At 40.3% G+C, this 27,128-nt stretch overlaps 3 protein-coding genes across 6 annotated transcripts in view; 1 reads left to right on the top strand and 2 right to left on the bottom strand.

Moving 5' to 3' along the window:
* Positions 1 to 17,812, bottom strand: part of LOC149319675 (multidrug resistance-associated protein 1-like) — a 52,267-nt gene extending 34,455 nt beyond the window's left edge. The window contains exons 1-8 of the mRNA XM_089508437.1: positions 17,774 to 17,812; positions 14,257 to 14,318; positions 8,169 to 8,310; positions 6,691 to 6,845; positions 4,602 to 4,779; positions 4,258 to 4,512; positions 3,297 to 3,362; positions 1,277 to 1,414 (exon numbers count right to left, since the gene is read on the bottom strand). Of these exons, the coding sequence (XP_089364563.1) occupies positions 1,277 to 1,414; positions 3,297 to 3,362; positions 4,258 to 4,512; positions 4,602 to 4,779; positions 6,691 to 6,845; positions 8,169 to 8,310; positions 14,257 to 14,318; positions 17,774 to 17,812 (1,035 nt within the window). The remainder of the gene's footprint in view (positions 1 to 1,276; positions 1,415 to 3,296; positions 3,363 to 4,257; positions 4,513 to 4,601; positions 4,780 to 6,690; positions 6,846 to 8,168; positions 8,311 to 14,256; positions 14,319 to 17,773) is intronic.
* A 2,453-nt stretch (positions 17,813 to 20,265) lies between these two features.
* On the bottom strand, positions 20,266 to 26,155 carry RBM11 (RNA binding motif protein 11). Its single transcript, XM_089512184.1, has 5 exons — positions 25,983 to 26,155; positions 23,867 to 24,029; positions 22,860 to 22,932; positions 22,606 to 22,693; positions 20,266 to 21,591 (listed from the first exon to the last, which is right to left on the bottom strand). The coding sequence occupies exons 1-5, from the start codon at positions 26,082 to 26,084 to the stop codon at positions 21,319 to 21,321; spliced, it is 699 nt and encodes a 232-aa protein (XP_089368310.1). The 5' UTR covers positions 26,085 to 26,155; the 3' UTR covers positions 20,266 to 21,318.
* LOC149319677 (lipase member H-like) overlaps positions 26,010 to 27,128 on the top strand; it is a 28,968-nt gene continuing 27,849 nt past the window's right edge. The window contains exon 1 of one of the 4 annotated variants that reach the window (XM_089512182.1): positions 26,010 to 26,046. The gene's annotated coding sequence lies outside the window, so the exon portion shown is untranslated. Of the gene's footprint in view, positions 26,047 to 26,241; positions 26,602 to 26,806; positions 26,861 to 27,128 lie in introns of those variants that run through there. The other 3 variants (XM_089512183.1, XM_089512179.1, XM_089512181.1) reach the window with 3 other exon arrangements.

Here is a 27,128-nt window from a genome sequence, read left to right on the forward strand (position 1 = left end):
CTATGCATTTTCTAGGTTCTCTAGTGCAATTCTATGTATGCTATCACCAGAGGTTGACTACAGAGTCACATTAGAGACCTAAAGAGTACTAGAGGTGTTCTCTCTAGGCATTTCTAGGTTCTCCAGCATGATTCTATGGTAGAAGTTGTTCATTTCAATAGGGTTCATAATTATCCACTGTTTTATGTTTCTACAGTATAGAATCATAGAATCATAGATTTGGAAGAGACCGCAAGGGCCATCCAGTCCAACCCCCCTGCCATGCAGGAACTCTCAATCATAGCATACCTGACAGATGGCCATCCAGCCTCTGTTTAAAGACCTCCAGGGAAGGAGACTCCACTACCCTCCGAGGGAGTGTGTTCCACTGTCAAACAGCCCTTACTATCAGAAAGTTCCTCCTAATGTTACTGAAGTTATTCCAGTAAATCCAACTGTAATTACAATTGGTATCCAGCAGCTAGCTAGCTAGTTATTATTTATTTATAAAATATTTACTCCCTGCTCTAAATCAAAACATCTTAGGGCAGCTTACAATTGTATCAAAACATGTCAAACATTTTAAAAACAATAAATATTTTAAATATACTAAAACACATTAAACAATGTGATTTTTTTTAAAAAAAATTAAAAGATTTAAAAGTTTTGAAATCTATGTATAACAGTGTTTGGGCAGAACTAGTGAGACGAAAGGCCTTGATAAACAGGAAAGTTTTACATTTATTATGACACATTGGATTATCTCTTATGTTGCTGTTATGGGGTTGGGGGTTTTCTCCAATATAATTTCTGACAACTTCCATGTCTTTAGGCTTCCAAGGGATTTCAACATTCAAGAGCAAATTTTCTGACAGAAAGTATTATCATAAAAGGAACAGTAACAGGCAAGCTTTTGTATCATCTCTCAAACTTTCCCTAAAACCTTATTCTCACTCCCTTTATTCCATCCATATCTTTTTCAGCACCTCCCCATTCAAAAGCATTATCATTTTCTTGCAGCAATTCAAAAGAGAAGCGTAAAAACAAAATCCCACACTGCAGTGAAAAATTAATTCCAAGTAAATTTGTCCATTTAATATCTGTACTTTGCTAGAAATATCTTTTCATACACCGATGGTTTTAACCACTATCAGGTTAAAATTCTAGATATGTGTACTGAATTCCACATGGTGGTAAAGTGCTTTTTAAAAATTAACTGAGTTACCTTGTATCTAATGGAATAAAGAATACATGATTAAACAACTGTATTAATTAATTATTTTGTTTTAAAACGCACCAGGAAGGGGATACAAGTCAATGTCAGCATGGATAATGTTGTCAGGTATCCGGTTGATTTCAAAACATCTATTTCACATTCTCGAATTTCCACAATCTTTCTCTGGTATGATGGCTCCCATGCATATAGTTTGAGAATCTAAAAAGAGAATTATATTTTAATACTCTTGCAGAATTCTGAGATACAGCGTATGCTCAATGTTTTGTACAGGCACAGAAAAAATAAGTGGCAAACATGTATAGGTTTTGTCCAAGACCTTTTTGCTATTTGTGGAAGTATACAAATTGCAATGGCCCCCAGACCAGTCCCATTCTATGCTGAGAAGCCAACACAGGTAATTGAGCTGATGACACAACTGCATCCTCCACTTTGCCAGAGGGTCATATCTGCCAGGGGAGCCCTGTTGGCACAGTGATTAATAAATGCCAGTACTGCAGCCACAAAGTCTGTGGCCCTGATCTGGCTAGGAAAGGAGGGGCTAGGAAAGAACTTTGGGGGAGGGTCTTTGGGGCCCATAAGTGGCCTACACTTTCCCCATCCATGAGTTGAAATGTATGTGAATGCCAGCAACTAGCTTCCCTTTCTACTATGTAAACACAGGTTTGTTCTGATGAAGGCTTTTGTTTCTGAAATCTCACCTAAAAGCAAAAAACAAAACAAAAATCCCAAAGACGTTTTCCATTGTAGAAATCTTTTGTGAACTGCCTACTGAAATAGGAGAGCTTTAATTATTCAGATCTAGAAATCTAAAGGCATTGTATTCCTTTACTGTCACGTTTCAAACCAAACTTCAGTTTTACCTATGGTTGGCTTTTATCAGTTGGTCACAGAGGCAGAGGTCATATGCTTGTGTTTCTATGATCTTTTAATATCTTTAAACAAAGGTATCTTAAAGCATTCTTCCCATACTGAAAACATTACCCTCTCTTCCATCAAAAATTTGCAAGGCAGTTTACGTCAACACATCAAACACAACACAGTAAACAATTTAAGAAAATGGCAATCATCTCAGAAGAATTTAGAAGAACTAAAAGGGTCTGTATTAAATACTGTAAGATAAATATTTCCAGTAACAAACAAATAACAAATGCAACTTCAGGCTGAGCCTCCTTTATCCAGAATGTCAAAATATTCCAAAAACCAAACATTTTTCATGGGTGGCTGAGATAGTGACACCTTTGATTTCTGATGGTTCAATGCACACAAACTTTGTTTCGTGTACAAAATTATTTTTAAAATATTGTATAAAAATACCTCCAGGCCATATTTATAAAATGGACATGAAACATAAATGAATTGTGTGTTTAGATTCATTATATGCATATATGCAAATATGGGTATCCCAAAATTTTAAAAAAAAATCTAGAATCTAAAACACTCCTACTCCCAAGCATTTTAGATAAGGAAGACTCAAACAACATATAAAGAAATATAAAATACAGTGCGCCCGCGTATAACGCGGGTGCGCTTTACGCGGACTTGAGCGTATGCGCTTAAGCCGCAGGGAGCGCATGGGGCACAAGGGCCAGCACGTCCCATTCAAATGAATGGGGCCCGCGCCCATGGCACCCCGCACGCTCCCGCACCGCTGCGCTACCGCACACGAGCCCCATTTAAATGAATGGACTTAAGCATAGGCGGAATTCGCCTTACGCGGGGGGGGGGGGTCCGGAACGGATCTCTCGCATAAGGCAAGGGCCCACTGTACTGTTGTGTCATTAAAAGTTAGGTGATCACAACTGATCTATGGGTTACAAAACAGAACCTTTTAATCATACATCATTTGTTCAGTATCCAAAGGGATGGTTCAGCTGACAGATCTCCCTCTGTCAGTGGAACTAGGAAGGAGATGAAATCCTTTCTTACTGCAGCTCCCACTACTGAGAGGAGACCCTCCAAAGATTATTCAGCAATAAAAGTAAAGAAGGTTCCAAAGGCCTAGTGGTCAAGCATCAGAGAGACAGATTTTTGCTTTCAGAAAGTTCCTTAAACCACTGAACAGACTATGCATTTGTCTTACCTTTATTCCATGCAAAATTTCATTTAGGAGTTTAATTTGTTGGTCACTATTCTTCATTTGGTTTTTCTGAATGAAAAAGGAATGGTTGCATTTTAAAAGCAACATAACCAAAATAGACACCATATTATACAAGTGATAAAGCAGATGCGAACACAAAGAATAAAATTTGGGAAAGGCAAAGTAAAATATGTTATTAAGGGTTATTTGGCCCTTTTTTTGCATTGGATTTAATACTTTTTTAAGGAGGGGAGGGTACCAGGGATTTTATGTTTTGTATTTTTAACTTTGTTAGCTGCCCTGATTGTTCTCAGAGGGGCAGGATACAAATAAATGTATCATCATCATCATTATTATTATTATTATTATTATTATTATTATTATTAAATAGTGTTCCATAACAATTATGAAGAGAAATTTAGCTATATATCAATTAGCAATATCCCCTTAGTTCAGTACATTGGCTTGTTATCAATCAGTGCCCAGTTTTTGCTGAATTTTGCCTTTCACTGCAATTCCCCACACTTTCCAGGCCTTTCTTGAGATTCCTCCAAACTTCAGAAGAGGCTTTTTGGTGGGCACAATAGTGAATTGCAGTGAAGAAGAGGGGGTGGCAAAGAATCATTACACAACTAGGACCTTTGCTCAGATAGCTTATGATACAGTGCACCCGCGTTATACATGGCTTCCAGCATATACTGGAAGCTGCGCCGGAAGGGAGGCGTGCACCAGAAGGAAACAATGGTGCGTGCTCCCGTGGCGCGCACCACTGCCGTACTGCCACGGACATGAGCCCCATTCATTTGAATGGGGCTTGAGCATCCACGTTTTTCCCTTACGTGGGGGGAGGGTTCCGGAACTGATTCCCTTATACAGAAGGACGGACTGTGTAAACCATTTCATACAATTACTGTTTTCCTGTACTGCAGCAAACAGCAGTGATGCCTCATTTGAGATCTCCTACCTTGAGTTGCCTCAGTTTGGTAGCAAAAAAAGCATTGATAGGTATGACCAAAAATAGCACACCAACACCAGCCAATACTGAAGGTCCCAGTTCTTGCCAAAGGAAGATGATGGCCAGCAGGATCTGGAAAGGGGCTGACCATAAGAGATTGAGGTTGAGGGTCAGTTCCATGAGTTGCTGGATATCTGCAGACATCAGGTTAACTATTTCACCAGTTGTATATTTTTGTCTGGAAGAACTGGATAAATTTAAGGCCTGTACCCAAGGAAGAGATAAATAATCAATGAATATTTATGTAGTAAGTTCTAAAATTAGTCCTGCTGTTATGATGTATAGTCAAATACCTTTTTGTATACAAGTCCAACAACAGCTGTCTTAATTTTTACAGCAGTAAGGATGTTAAGACGATGGTAAACCTGATGGACAAGTGTCTGCAGAATCACCACAAGGAACAGAGCTAGGGCATATCCATAATGATTTGAGTATGAATCAGAATGATGTTCATATTGTAGAATCATTTCTCTGTAAAGGAAAACAATTTTAATGCACATGCAATCCTCATTAAAACTATTAATGTACTTTCATTAGATCAGCTTGATAAAACAAACAACATACTCCCTCTATTCTTCTTGATTGAACAGAAAAAGCAGGTATGTTAATTTTCTCTAATCTAGAATATTTTTCCATTTAGCATTCAAACTGTATATTTATACCATGAGCAAGCAATCTGATGCCTTCCAGATGTTTGAGGATATAATCCACACAATTCACAACTATATCTATGATACTGGGGCTCACAGAGGTTGTAGTTGAAAACATCTAGAGGATATTATTTGCATAAGATCACCAAACCTCTGTTTATGACATGGTATGGAGTCCCTCCTATTCCTAAAATGTGGAAGACATAAAATCTAAGGTACAAAACTCCATCTAGGCAGTGACCAGGAGCCTGGGAAGACTATACTATAGCAGGCAATCTCCTTTGAATCATAACAAAGGCCAGCATTCTGTTAGAGATGCACATATGGCAATGAACTTTTTCATTTTCTGCAAAAGTTGATATTCCCTTCCTCCCTTTGCAGTACCCAAAGCCCCACTCCGTTTACTGAAAAGCCTCTAAAGCTGCCATACATGGCCTTCTGTGCTTTCAGTGACCAGGCAAGACTGGATATGTATCTGGCTATATACCTGTAGCCAGATGTGAAATGATGAGTGCTAAAATCAATTGAGGTCCTCCAGAGTTTCAGAATTGCTGTAATTATTTTATGTCTGGGTATGGTCATGTAGTCAGATGTTTCCCTAACCCTGCCTGCATGTTGCAAAGTACAGAAGCAGATTTAGGGACTTTTCAATAAGTTGGAAGGAGGCAATATGATAGGTCCACACACAGATATTTATGTGTGTGTATGTTGTGTACCTTCAAATCATTTCCAAATTATGGCACAGCTCCCTATGCACAGCTTAGCTATAAACAGTTATGGTTCTGTATGTGTTCCAACCATGCTTAGCTTACCTACCAAGATGAATATGTATACAGCATATCACGAGGCACAAGGCCCTTTCCAATGCACAGAAATATTCTGAAATACCAAATGCACTGCAGGAGAAACTTGCATTCTGGATGCAAATGCCACAAAATTATGACCTTAGTGTAACTTAAACATCTAGCATTAAATAGCTGTGTCATTTAAAAATATGCAAGGCAGTGTGGTTTAAAACAGCATGCATGTACAGAGCCAGCAGAGGTCAGCCTACTGCCAAGGCACAATAATGTGAAGAGTCACTGGCTCAAGCACCAGAGCAGAAAAGATGAAGAATCTTTGAAATAATTCATCTTCAACTTTCTCAGGCCCACTACTGCAAGATTTGAAGCAATTTATTTTTTCTACAAGCCATTTTTTCCTACAAACCTGGTTACAAGATTATTCACACGGAGACAAAGATACAAATTACATACAGAGATACAAACTACATATACATTACATATATATGTAATTTACATCTCTATATGGAATCTTTTTATCAGTGTGTGTAATCTTGTAACCAGCTATTGGCCTACATATACATGTAATTACATATACATATACATGCAATTTATATCTGTACATCTAATTTTATCAGTTTCTTAGAGAACCTATATATCCTACAGTATGTTGCTGTTGTATACCTTTAAGTCATTTCTGACTTATAGCGACCCTTGCATGCCCAGGGTCACCCAGTGAGTTTCCATGACTAAGCAGGGATTCAAACCCTGGTCTCCAGAATCATAGCCCAGTGCTCAAAGTACTATACCATACTGGCTCCCAAACTCCAGTATACAGATCTGTTATATGACATTTTTGCACTAAGATCTAATAATGCAACAAGATTTGTTGTCAGTATTAGGACCTACTAGTCTGGCATTATATACCTAAAGTTTGTCTGTAAACTTACTTCATAATCTGTGGGCTTGTAAAGGCTAAAATGTCAGCTGCAACTTTTAGAACTGCAACCTTCACCAATACCAATTTAAATGTCTGCCAAAGTGGTGAAAGAAGAGATGGCTTTGGGGAAACTGGCTTCTTCGTCACATCGTTATATGCAGAAGTCTGTGGGTTACATAGACACAATAATTCTGAAAATAAGTAAATTCTGTTTGTATGTAATATAGGAAAGTCAGATTTAAAGAGCTTGAAGAAAGTTACTTTTGTGGGCTACAATGCCAGACCCCTCAGGTATAATGGCTACTGGATACTTAGGCTACATGATTTTCAGAACTAATCACAATCGTAATTAACAGTTCCACCGAATCACTGGGAACCTGGTCAGTGAAAACTTACCTAAGTTCCATAACTTCAATGAGCTATATCATTTGGAAAGAGCCTCCAGCCATAAACACTCCCTGTACAAGAAGGTCCCATGCAACTCTGGCTATACCTAAAAGGACACCTGTATTATGTTTCACTAAGCACTTCAGATGAGGTTTTTACTTTGCATCATGTTGTGTCATTCCACGTTTAAGGAACTTCCATTAAAATTACAGTTCTCCTGTCTTTTTCATTTCTTTTTTTCTTACAAAAAGAAGCTCCAAAAAGGAAAGAAGATTAAAAAGCTGCACTCAGTCTTTTATTTATGATAAGTGGAAGCTTGTCTGGAAGCACCCACAGACTCTACAGAAGATGGCCTGATGTACATGTGATTGATTCAGCTGACCTACAGAAGAATCATTGGATAATCTCTGGAGTACTGTCATGTAGCAAGGCTGGATAAGGAACCTAAAGGGGAACAAATTGTTGTGAAAATAGTCTTGAACCCAGGAAGCATTCAGTTTTTTGGTCCACTCAAGAATTAAATGTCAGTGAGGCAACAACTAACCTCCTACTGAAAGCAGCTTTGCAGAATGTATGTGCGTATGTACCTTCAAGTTGCCTGTCAACTTATGGGGATCCCGTGAATTTCACAGCATTTATGAGGGAAGGAACACTCACAGGTGGTTTTGTCACTATTTTCTGTGAAAGGCACACACACCCCCATACATTCTGCAAAGGGGCCTATAGCACCTGATATTCTTTGGTGGTCTCTCATCCAAGTACTAACCAAAGTTGACCCTGTTTAGCTTTCAGGATCAGAGGGGATCTGGTGCCTTTAGGGTACAGCCACCTAGAAAGGAGCTGAAACTTTTAGGCAAGGAGACTTCTTGGACATTTCCCAGGCACTGAAAATAAAAGAAAGAGAGAGAGAGAAAGAGGGAGGGAGGGAGCACAGAGGGGAGATAAACAAAAGAAGCACTGAATTAAAAAGCAGAAGCAGCTTATCTGCAGTCACAGAGAAATGTGCTGAAAGATGAAAAATGAGTTAAGTTTTACAAGGCCCAGTGTATACATCTGGGAACACAGGGCAGAAAGTTGTGTATACATTTTCATCACAAGTACCTTTATGACATTGGTTGACTTAAAAATTTCCTTTCTCCATTGCTTTTCAAAAACTGGACATACATTGTAGGCTGAATCACTTTCATTTAGTTCAAATAGGTCTTCCCTTTCCAGTGGTTTCTTGTAGCCTAAAGTCATAAGTCTGATTAAAAAGAAAACCACACAAGTTAATTATTAAATAATATGAAGCAACAACAACAACACAGCAGAAAAATAATTACAGGCAAAATAAAGATGTTAGGGTAGGACTGTCTTGAGAAAGCAGATTTATTTCCATATTTAAACATGGAAATGTAGGGCTTTTTTAAAAAAATTCCCACACAACTTCTCTTATGAAACAAAAATCACAGGATCAGTGAAGTAAGATGGCTAGAAGAAGAATCAGCTTCATGCACATACTTTGACAATTACAAAAGCAAACACAGCAGGGTATTCATCTCCCCACATTTGTCCTGTGAACAGGTCTTAAAACTTCAAAATAAGGAGCAAACAATATGGGAAACCTTTCCCCTTTCTTTGTATTGACTAAAATGTCACCTTATCAGAAAAATATGGAGAAATGGTGACACAATATCCAGAAATACTGTACCCATTTCTGATGTCAGAAGAAGGCCTTAGATATTAATACTAATATGTGAGGCTAATGCATACATTTTTCAGTCTATATATACCATTACTTAACTGGCTGGTTCCAAATTTCTTTAAATATTCTTCTCCTTCAATTAATTAGAACTACATGAGAAAAAGTAGGGACAAGCATACAAGACCTATTCTGCTTCTGTCATTATCATCCCTGGCATTTTGAAGGAATCATCCTTGCCTCAAAGAGCCTAGGCCTCTGTGAGCTGCATGTGAGCTTCATACCTACTGCAGGTTTTTGCCATCCAATCCATAGATAATTGGATGGTAGAGGTAATATACTTGTTCTTGCTCTTCTTTCATGCAATTCTAATACGTGGAGGAGCAGAATGCCCAAAAGTGTTACTGTGCCTGTGGCAGAGCTTGAAAGAGATTACCCTTTTTGGACAGAACTCCCATAATCTCGCCAATCAGCATGGCCATAGTACATATGCCTTAAAATAAAACGGCAATGTAAACACACATTAAAACAAGCAATTTCCACAGCCCAAGGAAAGGTCAGAGTGTCTATGCTGTGGCTGATCTACATAGTATTTTCTGTTTCAGTTTATGCAAATGGACACATGTGTATTCTAAGGAAGCCTGTGTGATAAAAAATGTGAATTTGTGCAAATGTGGGAAGCACAGCATGGAAGCCAAAATGGCCACAAAGAGATGATATGTGACAAGATGGCTCCCAGCCAAGGTATGACAAGGAAAACTGGAAGAAAACAGCTAAGGGTGATGGTGGAGAAAATAACAAAAGAAAATGTTGACACTACAGTAGCTGATATTTTCCATTTCAAAATAGACATACTGTAAAAGAAAAGATAAAAGAAGAAGAAGTTGGAAACAGCATTCAAAAGAAGCAGAGTGGAAAGTAAGGAACGCTTCAGGGGTGGAGGGAAATATTTGGGGAAAGGGGTGATACATGACATGTTGAACAGCTGTTCTCAGAGCCAAAACTGTGATCAGCCCAACATTATATTATTATGGTATACGGAAGATCTCAGGGAAGGAAGCGGGCTGCGCAACGACTAGAGTGTAAATGGCGAAGACATCAGCGCTTGTCTGACAGGACACTCCTTCGCTCTCATTTGAAAGCTTATGGAGTGGCAATAGGTGCAGCAAAGAATTCGTTCTATGCTGCACGTATTGCGTCCGCAGAGTCGCGTCCGGCAGAGCTGTTCAGGGTTGTGAGGGAGCTAACTCAGCTCCCTCCCTCCCTGAGCCCTATCTTGGAGTCATCTAAAGCCTGCTGCGATGATTTTAACAACTTCTTTGCGGATAAAATCTCTCGGATAAGGGCTGATCTCGACGCCAGTATTTGTGCAGATCCTGCAGGAGAGGTGTCCGAAGCCTCCGTGGCCCCTGTTATACTGGATCACTTTGAGTTTGTTAGTACCGAGGAAGTGGACAAGATCCTTCGAAGTGTTAGGAGAACGACTTGCTCCCTTGATCCCTGTCCCTCATGGCTGACAGCCCAGGGGGGAGATGGGGTGCGACTTATGTTGCATCGCATAATTAATACATCTCTAAGTGAGGGTCAGTTTCCATCCAAATTAAAATTAGCAGTGGTCAAACCCCTGCTAAAGAAGCCCTCCTTAGACCCCCCGATTCATAATAATTATCGGCCCATTTCGCTGCTGCCTTTTTTGGGGAAGGTGATCGAAAGAGCAGTCGCTTTCCAGCTTCAGTCGATCTTGGATGACACCGATTTTCTGGACCCATTTCAAACCGGCTTCCGGGCGGGCTATGGAGTTGAGACTGCCATGGTCGCCTTAGTTGATGACCTCCGTCTGGGCATGGACAGGGGGAGCGTGTCCCTGTTAGTGCTCTTGGACATCTCAGCGGCCTTCAATACCATCGACCATGGTATCCTTCTGGGACGCCTGAGGGAGTTGGGAATCGGGGGCACTGCTTTGCGGTGGTTCCGTTCCTACCTCTCGGGCAGATCCCAGATGGTGGAGCTGGGGGACTGTCGCTCCGATAGGAGGGCCCTGACATCTGGTGTCCCTCAGGGAGCGATTTTGTCCCCTATGCTATTTAACATTTACATGAAGCCGCTGGGAGAGATCATCCGGAGACATGGGGCGAGGTGTTATCAGTACGCTGATGACACCCAGATAGTTTTCTCTATGTCTCCGACTGATGCAGTAACTAAGGATGGCATCTCTCCTCTAGATGCCTGCTTGGCGTCGGTAATGGGCTGGATGAGGGAGAACAAACTCAGTGTGAATCCAGGGAAAACGGAAGTACTGGTGATAGGTTCCCCGGCTTCGGGTGGTGAGATCTGTCACCCGGTCCTGAATGGGGTCACGCTCCCCCTGAAGGACTCGGTGCGCAGCTTGGGAGTGCTCCTTGATTCGTCGCTCCAGCTGACTTCTCAGGTGGATGCGACGGTCAGGAGTGCTTGTTATCAGCTTCGGCTGATACGCCAGCTGCGTCCCTACCTGGACCGCAAGGACCTTGAATCTGTTGTACATGCTTTGGTAACCTCTCGATTGGATTTCTGCAATGCGCTCTACATGGGGCAACCCTTGTACCAAACCCGGAAGCTGCAATTGGTGCAGAACATGGCAGCCAGACTGGTCGCTGGTAGTTCCAGGTCGGACCATATAACACCTATTTTAAAAGATCTCCACTGGCTGCCTATTCGCTTCCGAGCTCAATACAAGGTGTTGGTTTTGACCTATAAAGCCCTAAATGGCTTGGGCCCAGGGTACTTGGAGGACCGCCTCTCCCCATATAATCCGCCCCGCACACTCAGAACATCCGGGACAAATCTGTTGGAGGTCCCTAGGTCAAACCTTGTACGGACCTCTCAGAGGGCTTTTGCCATCGCTGCCCCTTCATTTTGGAATAAGCTCCCCGTGGAGCTTCGCTCCGCCGCCTCACTAGCTATCTTCAAGAAAAATCTGAAGACTTATTTATTTCGGTTGGCCTTCCCACCTTAGTTAGATTGTTTATTTTCCTGCCCCTTATTTTTTTCCTTTTCGACCCCGGTTCGTTGTAAATTAATTCTTCCCTTTCTTTGCCCTTGACATGTGTATTTTATCGATTTCCTGTTCCTGTTTTTTGTAAGTAAGGTTTTTAACTTTTATATTTGAATTTTTTGTCTTTCTATTGTAATGTTTTTAAATTTTGTAAGCCGCCCTGATCATATCTATGGAAGGGCGGGGTAGAAATAAAATTTATTATTATTATTATTATTATTATTATTATTATTATATGTTTCAGAACTTGTAAAATAACATGCACAAGCCCTATAAATTCCAATGAGACAATGTCATACAGCTGAAGGGACATCTAGTCTCATTTATATTAACATTTCACTCATTGCCACACTTTAGAATTTACATAATTGATGGTTGATGTTGTTTTTAAAATCTAGACTGTTTTGAAATAAGCCTGTGACTCAAAGCCTATACTGTAAGTACTCTGTCATGACTAACTAACCTAACAAAGCTGACTTTTAAACTTTTATATATGGCATTTTTTTAAGGAACAATTTTAAAGAGATTTATCTTAAAATGCATTCTACTGACTTGGAACAGGAGAGGTACAGGCATGATTCACTTATTTAAACATTGGTCAGTTCTCTATGCTCAATATTGACTCAGTCTAATGGACATATGCTACAGATAACAAATGAACAATAAAAAAACATGCAATGCTCAGGGCTGAATAAAAGAAACTTAGTGAAACAAGTTATGCTTACAGTGGCTATTCTTCCTTCTGTATCCAGCCCAAGCAACTAAACACGGTTAGCCTAGAGATGCACTTGCTGAATTCACAAGAATAAGGAATGCACCAGGATATACTGAGTGTTCATTTTATGGGTGTAACTCAAAATGAGAGTCAGGTGTATACTCATTCTTTCAGCTTTCCTGCGATTCCATGATTGACCAATGATATATTGTTGTCTGTAGCACAAAAATGGCATTTCCTCCCATTCCATGAGCAGAAGTCAACTACACCAACAGCTAAGTATTGCTTCAATACTAGCCACATGATGTCATCTTCCACTGCACTAGTCGCATCACTAGTGGGGTGCGGGCCACACCAGGTGACACCTTTCCTCCTCAAACATCTGCATTTTGGCAGAAAGGGCTGTGGCATTCCCATGTGTCCCTTTAAAATGCTATAAGAGATGGTGTGAGTGGAGTGAGGCTCAGGGGGAGGAAAAAGGAGAGATCCCAAGATTAAAAAAAAAAAAAAAAGAATTACAATGTTAAATTTTAAATGTTTCATTTTAAAAAAAATAAATACAAATATAAAATAAATACAAAAATTTATTATTTTTATATTTTCTTGAAAACATGACATGTTACCCAATTTTCACTTGAAACACATGAACCTATGTGTATGTAAATACATTTAGGCTGTGCGTATGATATTGTAATTTACAGGTATAATTTTAGTTTTGCTAGTTGTTTATGACACAACTATTTTCATTACATGCAGTGATATAAGGGAATTATGATTTATGAATAATATTAATACAAAAACATTACTGAGGCGCGGTACACCCGACGCTATACTAGGGTTAAGGGACCGCACAGCAACCATAAGGTCCCCCAACACTACTATGGTGCAGTGCCATAACAATGGGGGTGCTCTGTATACATGGGCATCGCCACTGTTATGTAGGCGCGATGCTTACGTAACCAGCTTTTTGTGGGTTCTTTTTCCTCCGCAGGGAAGGATGTGGTTTGGCGGCTCTGGCTTCCCTGTGGAGGAAAAAACGCTGCCACCGCTCCAGACATCCAGGAAGGTATGTACTGGTCCAACCAATTCTGTATAGTGTGTTATGGAAGGAGATCAATGGTGGTGGTGGTGGGGTGTGTGACACTATGAGTTACTACATTGGGTGACACCAGCCCTAGTCATGCCACTGCATTGCACCACAGATGCAAGGCCAGTGGATTGTACCCATAGCTCTACTCTCCAACAAGTACGTGTATGTATTTATTTTGAGATATGTGCAATTAAAAAAGCTTAGTAGTAAGAAATATAGTGTGTATCCATACTGCAGAATTAAAGCAGTTTGATTCCACTTTAACTGCCAGGAATCTATCCTACAGAATCCTGGGATTTGTAGTTTTGTGAGGCACCAAAGCTTTCTATTAGACAGAATACCACACCAAACTAGAAATACCAGGATTCTGTAGGATAGTCTTGGTAGTAAAGTGGTGTCAAAGTACATCCACAGATCCATACTCTCATTATCCTCAGACTAGACTACTGTAATAATCTGTTTCAGCTAATAGTTAGCTAATGCCATCCTTACCCAGCCACTGAGTTGAAACAGATGGCAGGTGGCTGGACTTGGTGGCCACTGTGGTTTCTTCCAGCTCTTACAATTCTATGATTCCTTCCTATCTTCCCAGATTCAAGTTAAAAACAAGAAGCTTCGTTGCCTTGCCTTCAAGTGAAAATTTAGAAACAGCATCTCTAGCATTTTTACCTGCTGAACCAGGAATATGTTAGCTTGCTGTAAAAGGAAGCATTTTCTTCAGGACTGCATTTCTGTAAAAACAAACAAACAAGCAATTAATTCTAACTTTAAGGTCTTTATCTGCAGCCTGTATAAAATAAAATAAAATTTACCAAGAGATTACGTCTGCATCCATACTGCAGAAATAATCTGGGTTGACGCCACTTTAACTGCCATGGCTCAATGCTATTTGGGGGAGGGGGGCGGATAGTATTTTTGTGAGACAATTAGCCATCTCTATCAGAGAGCTCTTGTGCCGCACCAAATGACAGATCCCAGAGTTCCATAGCACTGACCTGTGGTAAATAAAGTGGTGCCAAACTGGATTATTTCTGCAATGCAGGTGCAGCCTAAAAGCTTGCTAATACAATGTCTCACAACACACTTCCAATTTGCATATTTTTAATAGGACTGTTAATGTTCACAGTACTTTACAAAGTGAAAGTTTTTAGAGCCTCTGGTCTTTATAAAAGTAGGTACATAAATATTTGTAATATAAAGAGTGACGAAACTCTTGTCACAGTTGACTCTTGTCATCCCAGTCAAGGTCAGCTAGGCCTTTGACCAGATTTAAGTTACAAAGCAGGAAGGCCAGCTAATTCTGTAACTGATCAGGAATATGATTAGGCAAGATAAAAGTTTAAAAGTGACATACTGAGAAAGGAGGTTTAAAAACTGTTTCAAATTCTGTGAAGAAAACAGCAGCCAAACTCTTATTCATGTGATACAATGCAGGTCGTAATCAAGAAAGAATGTTTTGATACATCAAAGATTAACTCTATTTGACAATAATTAACTCTTTGGTATAAGCAAATTTGTCAAATTGGGTTGCAGTCCCACTTTGTTTTGATGCAATAGACTAAAATGGGTACAGATTTGGAAAAGGCTGATTTGTGTATTCTCTGTCTCTCTCTTCCCTGGCTAAAATGGGTCTTTAGTTATAAACTTTTAGAAAGTTATAAAATGAAGAGATGTGACTTGTTTAGTCAAACCAGTATGTAAAATCTGGTTGACTGAATAGTTTGCCCAGGTCACCATTCATCTCTCAAGTATGCTTGTATGTCTCTTGTGTCTATTTCTTTTTTTCTATATATTTTATGAGGTCTGCTGTTTCTAATTTCATTTTTTAAACTTTTGGGGGGGCATCTGTCCCCTTCATACTTTCTCCCTTCAGTGACTGTTCCTCAAAGTAGCACTACTCCAGGTGGGTTCAGGACTGTAGGTTGGAATACCTGCCTTGCATGGAAATCTTCCCAGGTTCAATGTTTAGCATTTCCAGGTGGATCTTTACACCAGAAATCCCAGAGAAGTACTGAAGAAGAACTATGTGGACAAATGGTCTGACTTGGTATGAGGCAAGCCTAAATCTGAGGACCACGTTCACCGATGATAGTGCTTCAACCAGAAGTGTGACAAGAATCATCTCCCCAAACCTTCTCCAAAGTGCAAGGAGACCTTCTACAGAATGGCCTGTTACAGACAGCCAAAATAAAGCTGCTTCGAGTCACAGTGGAGGTATGGTGTTTCAATGATGCATGCGTCCTAAGAGTCCAGAAGCCACACCAAAGCCACGCTCCAGTCTGTAACAGGCCAAAGTCTTTTTTGTGGTGCAAAGGTCTGAAGGGAGGAGAGAAGACTATTTTGCTGCACAGATATTGTTTCTTATACACAGAATTTTTAATACATGGATTCAAGCATACATGGATTGAAGATATTCAAAAAAGTATACATTTCAAATATCAAACCTTGATTTTCCATTTTTTATAAGGGACACCATTTTGCTATATCATTATATTTAATGGGACTTGAACATACACAGATTTTGTTATCCACAGGGGATCTTGGAACCAAACCTCAGCATATAACAAGGGTCCACTGTATTCACTTTGCATAGATAGCTATGAGATATGGACTGGTAGCAACTATCCAGGAAAACTCTTAAGGAAAGATTGATAACATACAGTACTTCAAAAATACCACTTCAGTGGGCTACAGTAGTGAAAATGGCAAATCATGGCTTAGGAGAAAGATTAAAAAATAGAACTGCAAACATTACAATATTGTCTTTGTAGAAGTTTGGTGTCATGGTTTGAGCGATGGACTATGACTCTGGATGCCAGGATGCAAATCCTCACTTGGCCATGGAACCCTGCTGGATGACCTTGGGCAAGTCACACTTTCTCAGCCTCAAAAGATGGCACTGGCAAAGCCCCTTTGAAGAAACTTGCCAAGAAAAACCTGTGACAGTTTCACCCTAAGTCAGAAACAACTTAAAGGAACAACAACCAATAAATCTAAAGTATAGACACATTTAGCATATTGGTAACAAAGTTTAATTCAGGTTGCACTCCTTGCTATACCTACCAGGAAACAACAGAGCATACCTCTGAGGAGAGATGTACAGGACTAAATGTAAGAAAGAACATGTATTATGGCACACTATGCATCTGAGGAAGTAGACTGACGGTTGCCAACTTCTTTCTTTCAGTTAGTCTCAAAGGTACTACAAGATCTCTCTACATACTAACTACACTCTTGCAAGATATAAACTGGGAATTAATGGGATAGATTATACTTTTATTAAGGGAAAAACCATTCTCTTCTTCGCCTGCTGTAGCACTGAAACACGGGCACAAACTACAGGAGAAAGACTCACATTCAGAGGAAGAAAGCCTGAGGCAGAAAATGGATAACTGGAGCTCAGGATGTGTCTCAAGTTTTTATTTATTTAAAATGTGGAGGGCTGCAGAGTTTCAGGATAACAATACAGATTTATTGGATAAAATACAGGAAAATACAAGATAACAGAGTTATTTTTGTATGGGGAATAGAGCTCTTTGGTGCCACAATAAACTACAATTTCCAAGATTCCCTAGCCCAGAGCCAGGGCAGTTAAAGTGGTTTCAAACTGGATTAGTTCTGCAGTGTGTTTTAAAGAGTTTTAAGTTTTTAAATTTTAATAGGGTAATGTTTTGAATTGTTTGAATTGTTTTTTTAACTTTGTATTTTTAATGTTTTATACTGTTTTAACGCAAGACTGTTTTAAATTTGTTAGCCGCCTAGAATCCCTGTTGTGGGAGGAATGCAGGATATAAATAAACAGAATAATAATAATAATAATAACAACGACGATAATCCAGGCAGCAGCCTCTGGCCAGGGTGACTGCAGGATGAGGTCCTCCTTTCCCTGGACCTGTCCTCCATTTCAGCCTTCTGTCCAGCAGGAATTGCAAAAGGTCCTCCATTTGGAGCAGGGCTAAGAAGCACGGATTTCTATTTCTTGGAGTGTCTGGGGGATGCTATTTTCTGTCCAGGAGGAACTGCCAAACCTCCTCCCCTTGGAGCAGGGCCAAGAGGACTGTTCTGAGCTTTACCTAGGGCCATGCCCTCCAGTTGTGCTGGAATGCCCAGGGCATACCTGGTGCCCCTGTCCCCCTAGTGCGAGTGTGTTGCTCTCCCTCCTCCTATATGGCCCCCTTTCATTTACCTTCCGTCCTCCCTGCCTTCCTCCCGGCATCTCCGCCATCGACCAAGAGCTCCCTTGCGTTGCCTCCGCTTCTTCCTGGGCTGGAAGGCCGGGCCCTGCTCCAGCCAGCCTCCCGGGTGGAGTCTGCCAGGGCCAGGGCCAGGGCCAGGCCTCCTCCTCCTCCTGGAGGGCCAGCCTTGGAGCTAGTTAGTCTCAAGTCTTAGTCCTAGAGAATCAAAGATTTGTAGAGTTGGAAGAGACCCCAAGGAACATCCAGTCCAACCCCATTCTGCCATGCAGGAACTCTCAATCAAAGCATTCTGACAGATGGTCATCCAGCCTCTGTTTAGAGACTTCAAAGGAGGGAGGCTCCACCACTCCTAATGTTCCTCCTAATGTTGAGGTGGATTGTCTTTTCCTGCAGCTTGCATCCATTGCTCCATTGTGTCCTGTTCTCTGGAACAGCAGAAAACAAGCTTGTTCCATCCTCAATATGACATCCCTTCATATACTTAAATGGCTATCATATATCTTAACTGTCTCTTCTCCAGGCTAAACATCCCCAGCTCCCTAAGTCTCTCCTCATAATGCATGGTTTCCAGACCCTACACCATTTTAGTCCCCCTCCTAAAGTCCTATATATGCACTTGAAATTGCATGACTTGATACAATTTAAGTTCCATGTTAATATCTTCTTCTTGCAACGAAACAACAGGAAGCTGTGCACTGGGTCTCATGTACTGAAACATAACATGATTTCTGTACACCGATCGATGGGAGCTATGCGAATCAGCTTCATTACATAAAGAAAATTGCACTGCAGTTTTCTTCCTTGAATTATTTTTGTTTGAAGGTAAAATGAAACAGAAGCTCTACGATCCCTTCTGGGTGGTTGGTGATGGTGACAATGATGAGTTGTTGTTGTTGTGTGCCTTTGAGTTGTTTCCAATTTATGGCACCTCTAAGACAAACCAAAGAGTGGTGTAGTGGTTTGAGCATTGGACAACTCTGTGTGACCTTGGCTGAGTGACTCACTCTCAACCCACAATAGGATCACTTTAGGATTGCCATAAGTTGGAACTGCCTTGAAGACTCACAAAAGCAAAAGAGACACCAGCGATCAAACCACTACACTGTTTATCCATATTTGCTTTTCAGAGTTTCAAAGGACAAAATTGTTTTGCGAAGTTAGGAAGACAAGAAAATCTAACTCAAAACTACATACAGCTGGAAATCAAAATGTAATAACTTGAAACATATACAGTGTACTCCAGGTATTTCACAAGGTAAGTAATATCCTTAACTAGTTCCTGTGTTTAATACATTTTAATAACTATTGCAAAGCATATGATGACTGGGAATTCCAAAATTACCTGTGACTTGTTAGTAAGGAGGTACAGTAGAAGGAAGTAAGCTCTGCTACACCAAGCAAGATATATAGCAGTAAGAAAGTCCTGTGATTGGCCACAAGTCAAAACAACGTGAAGGACCAAACCAACAAAATACTGTTTTGTTGTATAAAATGTGTTAACATCATTAGGTGGCTCTGCAGATGGTATAATCACCATGTAACGTTTCTTTAACCACTTCAATAGTTTTTAAAAAATGAAATTGCCTCTGATGAAGTGGACTGTGTCCATGAAAGCTTATGTCAGAAATGTCTTCTTTCCAGTTAGCGTCAAATATATTACTGGATTCCTTTATGTCTCTTTGAATACTTCCTTCAATGGTAAGATGCACAAACCTAAGGCTAAAATTAAAGCCTGGTTGAGTGACACTGCAACAAAACTTTTTCTCTTTCTTAGCTGCCAAAATCCAGCTCCATGCAAATATCTTCCTTCAATGTCAACTTCTGAGATGTATTTAGAACTGCAGGGGGAGCACAACTGACTTCTTCCTGATACTGCCATTCTACTAGCAGAGGTTTACCACTTGAAGATGCTCTTCATATAAAATTGCTCATTTTGCATCTAAGGGCTGAAAAAGACGGCCATATAGGGGTGGCTTGATGCTGTCCCTTTGAGTGCCGGATTGGGGGCTGTGGCAACCACATGCCGCACCCTCAATCCGACTTTTTTCTGGCGCAAAAAGGAGCTACAAAATGTCACTCCTTTTGATGCCAGAAAAATAGTGGCTTTTCTGCCATGGTGGCGGCTTTTCTGTGCTCCTTTGGCGTGCGGTGTATGAACGCCACATTACAAGAGCGACACAATTTTGCCCACTGTGTTGGGTATGCAGGATGATGCTGGCTTGGGGATGGCCCAAAGCCGCCCCAAGCCAACATATTGTGCCAGTCTGCTTCATCTTTCCTTTGATTACTATTGTTCTGGGTATTGGAAAGAACAAACAAGTACAGTTTATGAGCTTTATATAATACTTCCTAGAGTATCAAAAAAGGAGATTTCAACCACAAAATTTATTAATGTATCTGCATCCCATTGTGGCACTACAAGAAAACTCAAGATTTGTCTTTTATTTGCATTTTAAAAAACAAAATATACATAACATGTGTCTATACATACTTTGCAAACCAAAAATCCTTGGCATACAAATACATATCTATCCTTTTAAGTTTACAAATATTTTTATGAGTCAGACTTATTTTCTTTCATGTGCGACCAAATTTTCTTTGAGAAGATTACTTCATTCTCTTGCATCTTTTAATAGACACAATTAAGCCTTGGGTTTTTTTATTCCTGTTCTTTATTCACTGTGTCTTTCTGCAAATATTTACTCAGAATGACATCTCACTGATTCCAAAAAAATTCTTGTGTTTCCAAGTGAAACTGCAAATGCATGTGCACTTATATGGGAGTAAGGCCCCTTGAACTCAGTGATACTTTCTACACAAAGTGTGATGTTATCACTCTTAAAGCCAATTCAAGCATGCACAGCTGAGAAATACAACCTTTTAAAAATCTGCATCAGAAGAGTTATAAATTTCAATGCTTCCTTGTCTAAGCAAAAGAAAGAGCTCTTCCACAAGGCAAAGTAGCAACTTAAGAAAAGTAAATTTAAGTATGACATGCCAGATTTGTATGTGCAGAAGATATTTAACCATGTTTCTTCACACAAAGGTTTCCTCTACCAATCCAGAGAAAGAGCTCAACAGGGGCAGTTCTGCATGCAGCTCTGTGTGTCTCAATAGCTGAGCTCCATGAGTCACATGAAACTCACGGCAGGACAAAAACTCTTAACTATTTAACAGCAGCATTGAGTAATTACAAGGCAGACTAAAGGCATCTCTAGTTTACCAAGAATAAAAGTATTAGATGAGACTATAGTGCTTCATGTAGTCTTTTAAGCAGCATGTATACTTCTATATACCGATGAAGTATATGGCAATGATGAAGCCGGCCTCCAATAAGGTACTTCTTACCTTTCACCTGAAAGTCAGTTTCTGTAATACGTAACCTCAAACCTCTGTAAATCTTCCTTGGGTTGAAATTACTATAATAAGTGTCTCATATATCTTGTTAATCCTTATAATGAAATATAAAGAGGCCTTTCCGCTTTAAACTATGTAGTCAAACCCACTCACTGTATGTGCCACTTTATAGTTTTGCTCATTTTCTCCGTGTTTTTTTCCTTTCATTTTCCATGCTACTGTCACTGTCACTAGATTCCTGAGTTCTTTTCCTTTTATATCTGCCTGCCTTCATTAGATTCTTTGTGTGATTCTTTATTTCTGAATAAACAGAGTCAAAAGAGATTTGTCCTGGATTCAGGTACGGTGATATAAGAAAACCCGGAGGTGGTGGTGTTGCCATCTGGTAGCAAGGAAATTGTTGTCCAATTGGGCTGAAAGGAGCATACTGCTGTGCTAAGAGGTATGTCATCTAGAAAATGGAAACAAATTATAAATGTAAGTCTTGCTACATAGATAGTTATTGATCCATTAGTTCTGTTGGTTTACAAGCTTTTGAATTACACTATATCCTTTTTTAAAAAAATTAGTTCTTTGCTCTACATTCTGACAATAAGGTTGGCTACAGATATAGAGTTTGTCGCTTCAAAACATATATTGCTAAGCTAATGAAAACATTTCTATTTTAAATGCATGTAACACAAACAAGTTTGGATCACAAAACGGGGTTTTGAAAGAGATACAGATTAGGCAAAGCAGACATGCCACTGTCTGCTTTGCCTAATCTGTATCTCACCCAGACACCTATTTACAGTGTATGAATAAATCACCTTTGTCATGTATAATAATTGATGTGCAACTATAACTAGCTGACTCTCTCAAGCTACTGTCCCAGCCCTGAATCCTTGTTATCAAGCCTCCAGAGGCCATGCGTGCAGAAAAAACAGGGGAAAGTGATTACAGAAGCACTGGTCTCAACCCAAACAAAGCTAAGCCATTACAGGTTCCCAGAGACAGCATCATGGTACAAAAAGTACTACTGGAAGCTCCACCTGATTTCTTTCTATAAATATAATGTCACAGGTACAACTGGCATGCAGGGGAACATTGGTACATATAATCTTAGATTCACTAGCAAGTTGGTAAAAATCTTGTATAGATGCAGGTGTAGAGCTAAAACCTAGTTTCCAGTGCACTACAAGCGGTCTCCTCTGGGTAGGGGCAGAGATTCCACACGCAGTGCATTCAGCAGTTGTTCTACCCACTATACAGCCAATGAAATCTGTTTACAACAGGGATGGACGAAGTGCAGCCATGGATCTGAAACCAGAAGTGGGCTTCCAGTTTCTTTGAGTTCTTTTAATTTTTTGGTAGTCCACGTGGCTCTCCTAGGGGCCCCGGGCATAAAAGTAGCTCCTGGAACTGGTGCACTTGCCCACCCCAGCCTACAGTATTTACTACTATTTATTTACTATCCCAAACTTACCATGTTTTGATAGGCAGAATAACTCTGATATGGACCATTATTCATCTGAAAAGGACTAACAGGGCTACCACCATAAGGCTCTCCAGTCCTATAGGGAACAGCAGGAAGCATGGATATGTGAAGGCTGAATTCTCAGAGTTACCCACCTATCTCTAAACAATTATATACATTTGAGGTATATGAAGAATAATGAACTGTAAAGAGTACAAGTCATGTATATATGTAATAACTACCGGGGGGGGGGGGGGGGATACCTGTATGTTGGTGGCTGTACATCAGTTTCCATAACTTTGCAGGGACTATTTAAATCTACAGAATGAGAACTTCCTGTGAATGAAACAAGAAAACAAATTATGATTAAAATTTGACAGTTTACGATTTTTATATACAAGAACAAGAACAATAATAATATGATTTCTCTCTGAAACCCAGGACTCCTATAGAAAAATAAAGTTAAAAAATTATACAAGTTTATTTTAAACTTTTTTAAAATAATAAAAAATGGGAATAGGCAGGATCTCAGTACCTTTGAAATTATTAGAACCAAACGAGGTTCTGCTAAATCTCAAAGAACTTAATGAACTGGTTGTGAAAACTGGAATATTTTCAGATGCCTTTTATATTTATCACTCTTGCCAAATATACAAACAAAAGATATTTTTTTAATTTTTGCTGATCTAAAGCATAACATACTAGCCAAAACAGCTCTTTGAATCATTACATATTGATATACAGTTGTCCAGTTAATGAGTCTGAATAACTAGTCAGATTAACTGAAGATAAAAAAAAAACCCCAAGATAGTTTTCATCTTGTTAACCAACAACAAACTATAATTGAGGAAATATTAACAATTATTTCTGTTAGATTTTATAGGAAGTGGAGAGAAGAATCGGAATTAAAGATATCATTGATAGCAGGAAAACAGAGCGGAAAAAAGAACTCATAATTTGATGGAAAGATTGCTGAACAATGTCACCATCTATTCTGAAAAAAGATGAAAACAGTAAAAGGGAAGATTCTGACAATGCCATCTTGAATATGTTTTACAGTTAGCCCTCTATATGCATGAATTCTTTATCCATGGATTCAACAATTCACAGCTTGAAAATATATATATATATATATATATATATATATATATATATATATATCCTTTTACTATATTGTTTCTCATGTCAACATTAAGCATGCCATATCAGTTCCACAGGATGTGGTCTTCTAGATGTTTAAAAAGAATTACTGGTAGGTGGTTAAACCTACCAAACCGGTATTGCAGTTTAATTGGTCTTCCATATAAACGAATCCCATTCAGCAAAGCTATGGCATAAGGCACTGACTCTGTGTGTTTAAAGCAGACAAATCCAAAAGCCTTGGGTTTTCCATCTTTGTCCTTGCATATGGTCACTTTGGTTACTGGTCCTGCCTGCAAGAAACTTAAGCATTACTTTCTCATAAACAGTTGGGTTTTCTTACCTGCTGATGCCAAGACTTGCTGGTTCACCATATCAAAATATATACAGATGTAGATAGCTAACATTACAACACACCCAGAAAGAAACATAAGACATTATGCTGATTAGGCATGAATTTGACTTCAATATATGGAGGCAATAGAATGCCTTTTCCATGTTATGTTCACAACCTACATAATCATCTCTCCTGCTCTGTTCTTTTCTTTCTTTCTTTCTTTCTTTCTTTCTTTCTTTCTTTCTTTCTTTCTCTTTTTAAAAACACCTTACTATCCTAATTCACATAGCCCTAGGCAATGAGGAAAACAATTTAAAGGTTGCTATTTTTGAAAGATGGAAACCAAACACTTGATTAAAAGACAATCTGATGGTTGTAGAAGAAGTGTGCAAACAATGATCACATGTATTGCAGAGGAGGTAACAAATGTAAAGGTTATCAGCAAAAATAAGATAGCCAGAACAGACTCTATTGCATAGATTATCAGCTATTTGCATCTAGCTCTGCTACTGAAATACTTTTTTCCATGTTGCATTTGCAAAGGAGATTGTCAGAAATCCTGACAATCTTCATATAATGGAATCTACACAAGAGAGATGAGAATGCAGAAAGAGAAAGCAGATTAATTAGCATTTTGATAATCCAATCCATATCCTCTCACTATGAAAAAGTTAGGCCTATTGGGAATTGTGTCAATGTGTGTGTGTGTGTGGGGGGGGGGATCAGATCCCTTGTGTACCCCTTCAGTCCCAACCATTCTTGCTGGGAGTTTTCTTCATAGGCTACACCATCTGTATAGTGCCTTCATTTATATCAGTTATTACTCTTTTGAAATCCTATTATAGACTATACTGTGGTAAGGAGTGGATGAAACTCTTCAGCTGCAGGGCAGGGGCGACCTTAGCAGCTGCTGTTCCCAGGACTGTATGTTTATGCCTCAAAGCGCTTCACCTGTTCACAAGGCACCACAACATTTGTAGGACATTATGAAATAAAAGGCTAAAAGCTCTGCTATAAGTATTAAATTCGCCCTCCATAGTCCTGTTCCAAATGGAGGCGCTTTTGGACTTCTTCCCGGACAGAAAACAAAAAGCTAAACACACTCACAAAAATATTATTATTATTATTAACCATTATTTATGAAGCGCTGTAAATTTACACAGCGCTGTACATACAATCTTTTTAATTAGATGGTTCCCTGCCCTTGGGCTCACAATCTAAATATAAAATATAAACTCATGCTTCTTAGTCATGCCCAAAATGGGGGGCATTTTGGAACTCCTCCTGGACAGAAAAGGCTGAAATGGAGGACAGGTCCTGGAAAAGGAGGACTTTTGGTCACCATGTCCCCAATCAAATCACAATATGGTATGGTGCTGTTGTTGCTGCTGTTGTGTGCCTTGTGGTGGTGGTGGTGGTGGTGTGTTGCTGGGTTTTCCTGGCAGGTTTCTTCTTTTCTCTGCCCTCCTCTTGAGGCTGAGAGAGTGTGGCCTGCCCAAGCTGCCACTACAATGTGAGTTTATGGCATAATCTTTCTTGGACACACACACACAATATAGCAATACAAGAGGAAGGTCCAAACACACACACTGCAGAAATAACCCAGTTTGAGACCGCTTTAACTGCCCTGGCTCCATGCTATGGAGTTCTGGGAACTGTAGTTTTGTGAGACATTTAGCCTTCTCTGTCACAGAGGTGCCACAATGAACTACAGTTCCCAGGATTCCCTATCCCTGAGCCAGGGCAGTTAAAGCGGTGTCGAACTGGGTTATTTCTGCTATAGGTTTTGGACCTTAAGTCTCTGAAGGTCCCACAAGTCCCTTAGTTATGTCCTTCCTTCTGCTGGTTAGCCCCGCCCACTCTGCCACGTAGCCCCGCCCACTCTGCCACCTGGCCCCGCCCCTGGCACCTGCAGGAAGAGCTCGTAGAGAATCTCCTCCTGGACGCGGCTCTCCAGGTTCCCCACGAAAAGGGTCCGGTCTGGCTCCTCCCCTCGTTCTGAGGTTGCCATGGCGACAGGGACAAGGAGCCTCCCCCCGCCTCAGGAACAGCGGAGCTATGAGGAAGCGCGAGGGAGGGGGAGGGAGGGGCCGCGGTGGGGAGCCCAGGATTGCCAGGGGAAGCCGTAAAGCGACAGGGAGGCCGCCTCCACCGCCGACACCGCGACACTTGGCAGCGCGCTTTACGGCAAGGCCCAAGCTGTAGAAATATTCCAGTTTGGGATCGCTTTAACTGCCCTGACTCAGTGCTAGGGATTCTGGGAAATGTAGTTTTGTGAGATATTTAGCCTCTCTGCCACAATAAACTACAGTTCCCAGGATCCCCTATCACTGAGCCAGGGCAGTTAAAGCGGTCTCAAAGTGGACCCCAGCTTTTTTGTGGCCTAAGCTTTCTTGTAGAAAAGGTCCATCTTATAGGCCGGAGATCTAAATGCTGCTGTTAGTCCTGACCAGAGTAAGTCCATTCAGCCATTGACAGTTGACTCGCCTTTCAAGAATGGGCTGAATGGGTCTACTCTAGTTGAGGAGGTGAGGAAGAGTCAACCGAAAGCTGAGAAGGGAATGAAATATAGAAAGTACAAGTAATGGCTTCTTGTTGTGTGCCTTCAAGTTGTTTTTGACTTATGGTTTCCTTGGGAAGTTTCTTCAGAGGGGGTTTGCCATTGCCATCCTCTGAGGCTGAGAGAGTGTGACTTGCCCAAGGTCACCCAGTGGGTTTCATTGCTGAGCCAGGATTTGAGCCCTGGTCTCCAGCACTGAAACCACTATGCTACACTGGCTCACACAAGTACGTAATGGCAAGTCTTACTGAATGAGCCTCTTCCCAAGAACAGGTGTTGCTGGTCACACAAAAATGCAGGGAGCGGGAGCTAAACGCCTTATAAAAGACTGAGGGAGAACCCCTTCCATGAAGAGATAAGCTATTGAAACCCTCCTTCTTTTTTCTCTGCCAAACAGCAAAAAGAGAAAGTGAAGCCTTAGGACCTTATCAGACAAGGGAAATTGGAAGTATAATTCAGTGGTAATCCAAACACAATCATGGGGTTTAACATTAT

This window comes from Sceloporus occidentalis, unplaced genomic scaffold (genome assembly GCF_023333645.1).
Source record: "Sceloporus occidentalis isolate IW3139 unplaced genomic scaffold, rSceOcc1.0.p SCAF_2, whole genome shotgun sequence".
Classification (NCBI taxonomy): domain Eukaryota; kingdom Metazoa; phylum Chordata; class Lepidosauria; order Squamata; family Phrynosomatidae; genus Sceloporus; species Sceloporus occidentalis.

Excerpts from the sequence above, each read along its gene's own strand:
- RBM11 (XM_089512184.1), bottom strand. The coding sequence starts at position 26,084 with ATGGCAACCTCAGAACGAGGGGAGGAGCCAGACCGGACCCTTTTCGTG. Across the intron at positions 24,030-25,982 it reads TCTACGAGCTCTTCCTGCAG|GCAGGACCAGTAACCAAAGT; the intron begins GTGCCAGGGGCG and ends AGTTTCTTGCAG. Across the intron at positions 22,933-23,866 it reads TAAACTGCAATACCGGTTTG|GAAGTTCTCATTCTGTAGAT; the intron begins GTAGGTTTAACC and ends TTTCATTCACAG.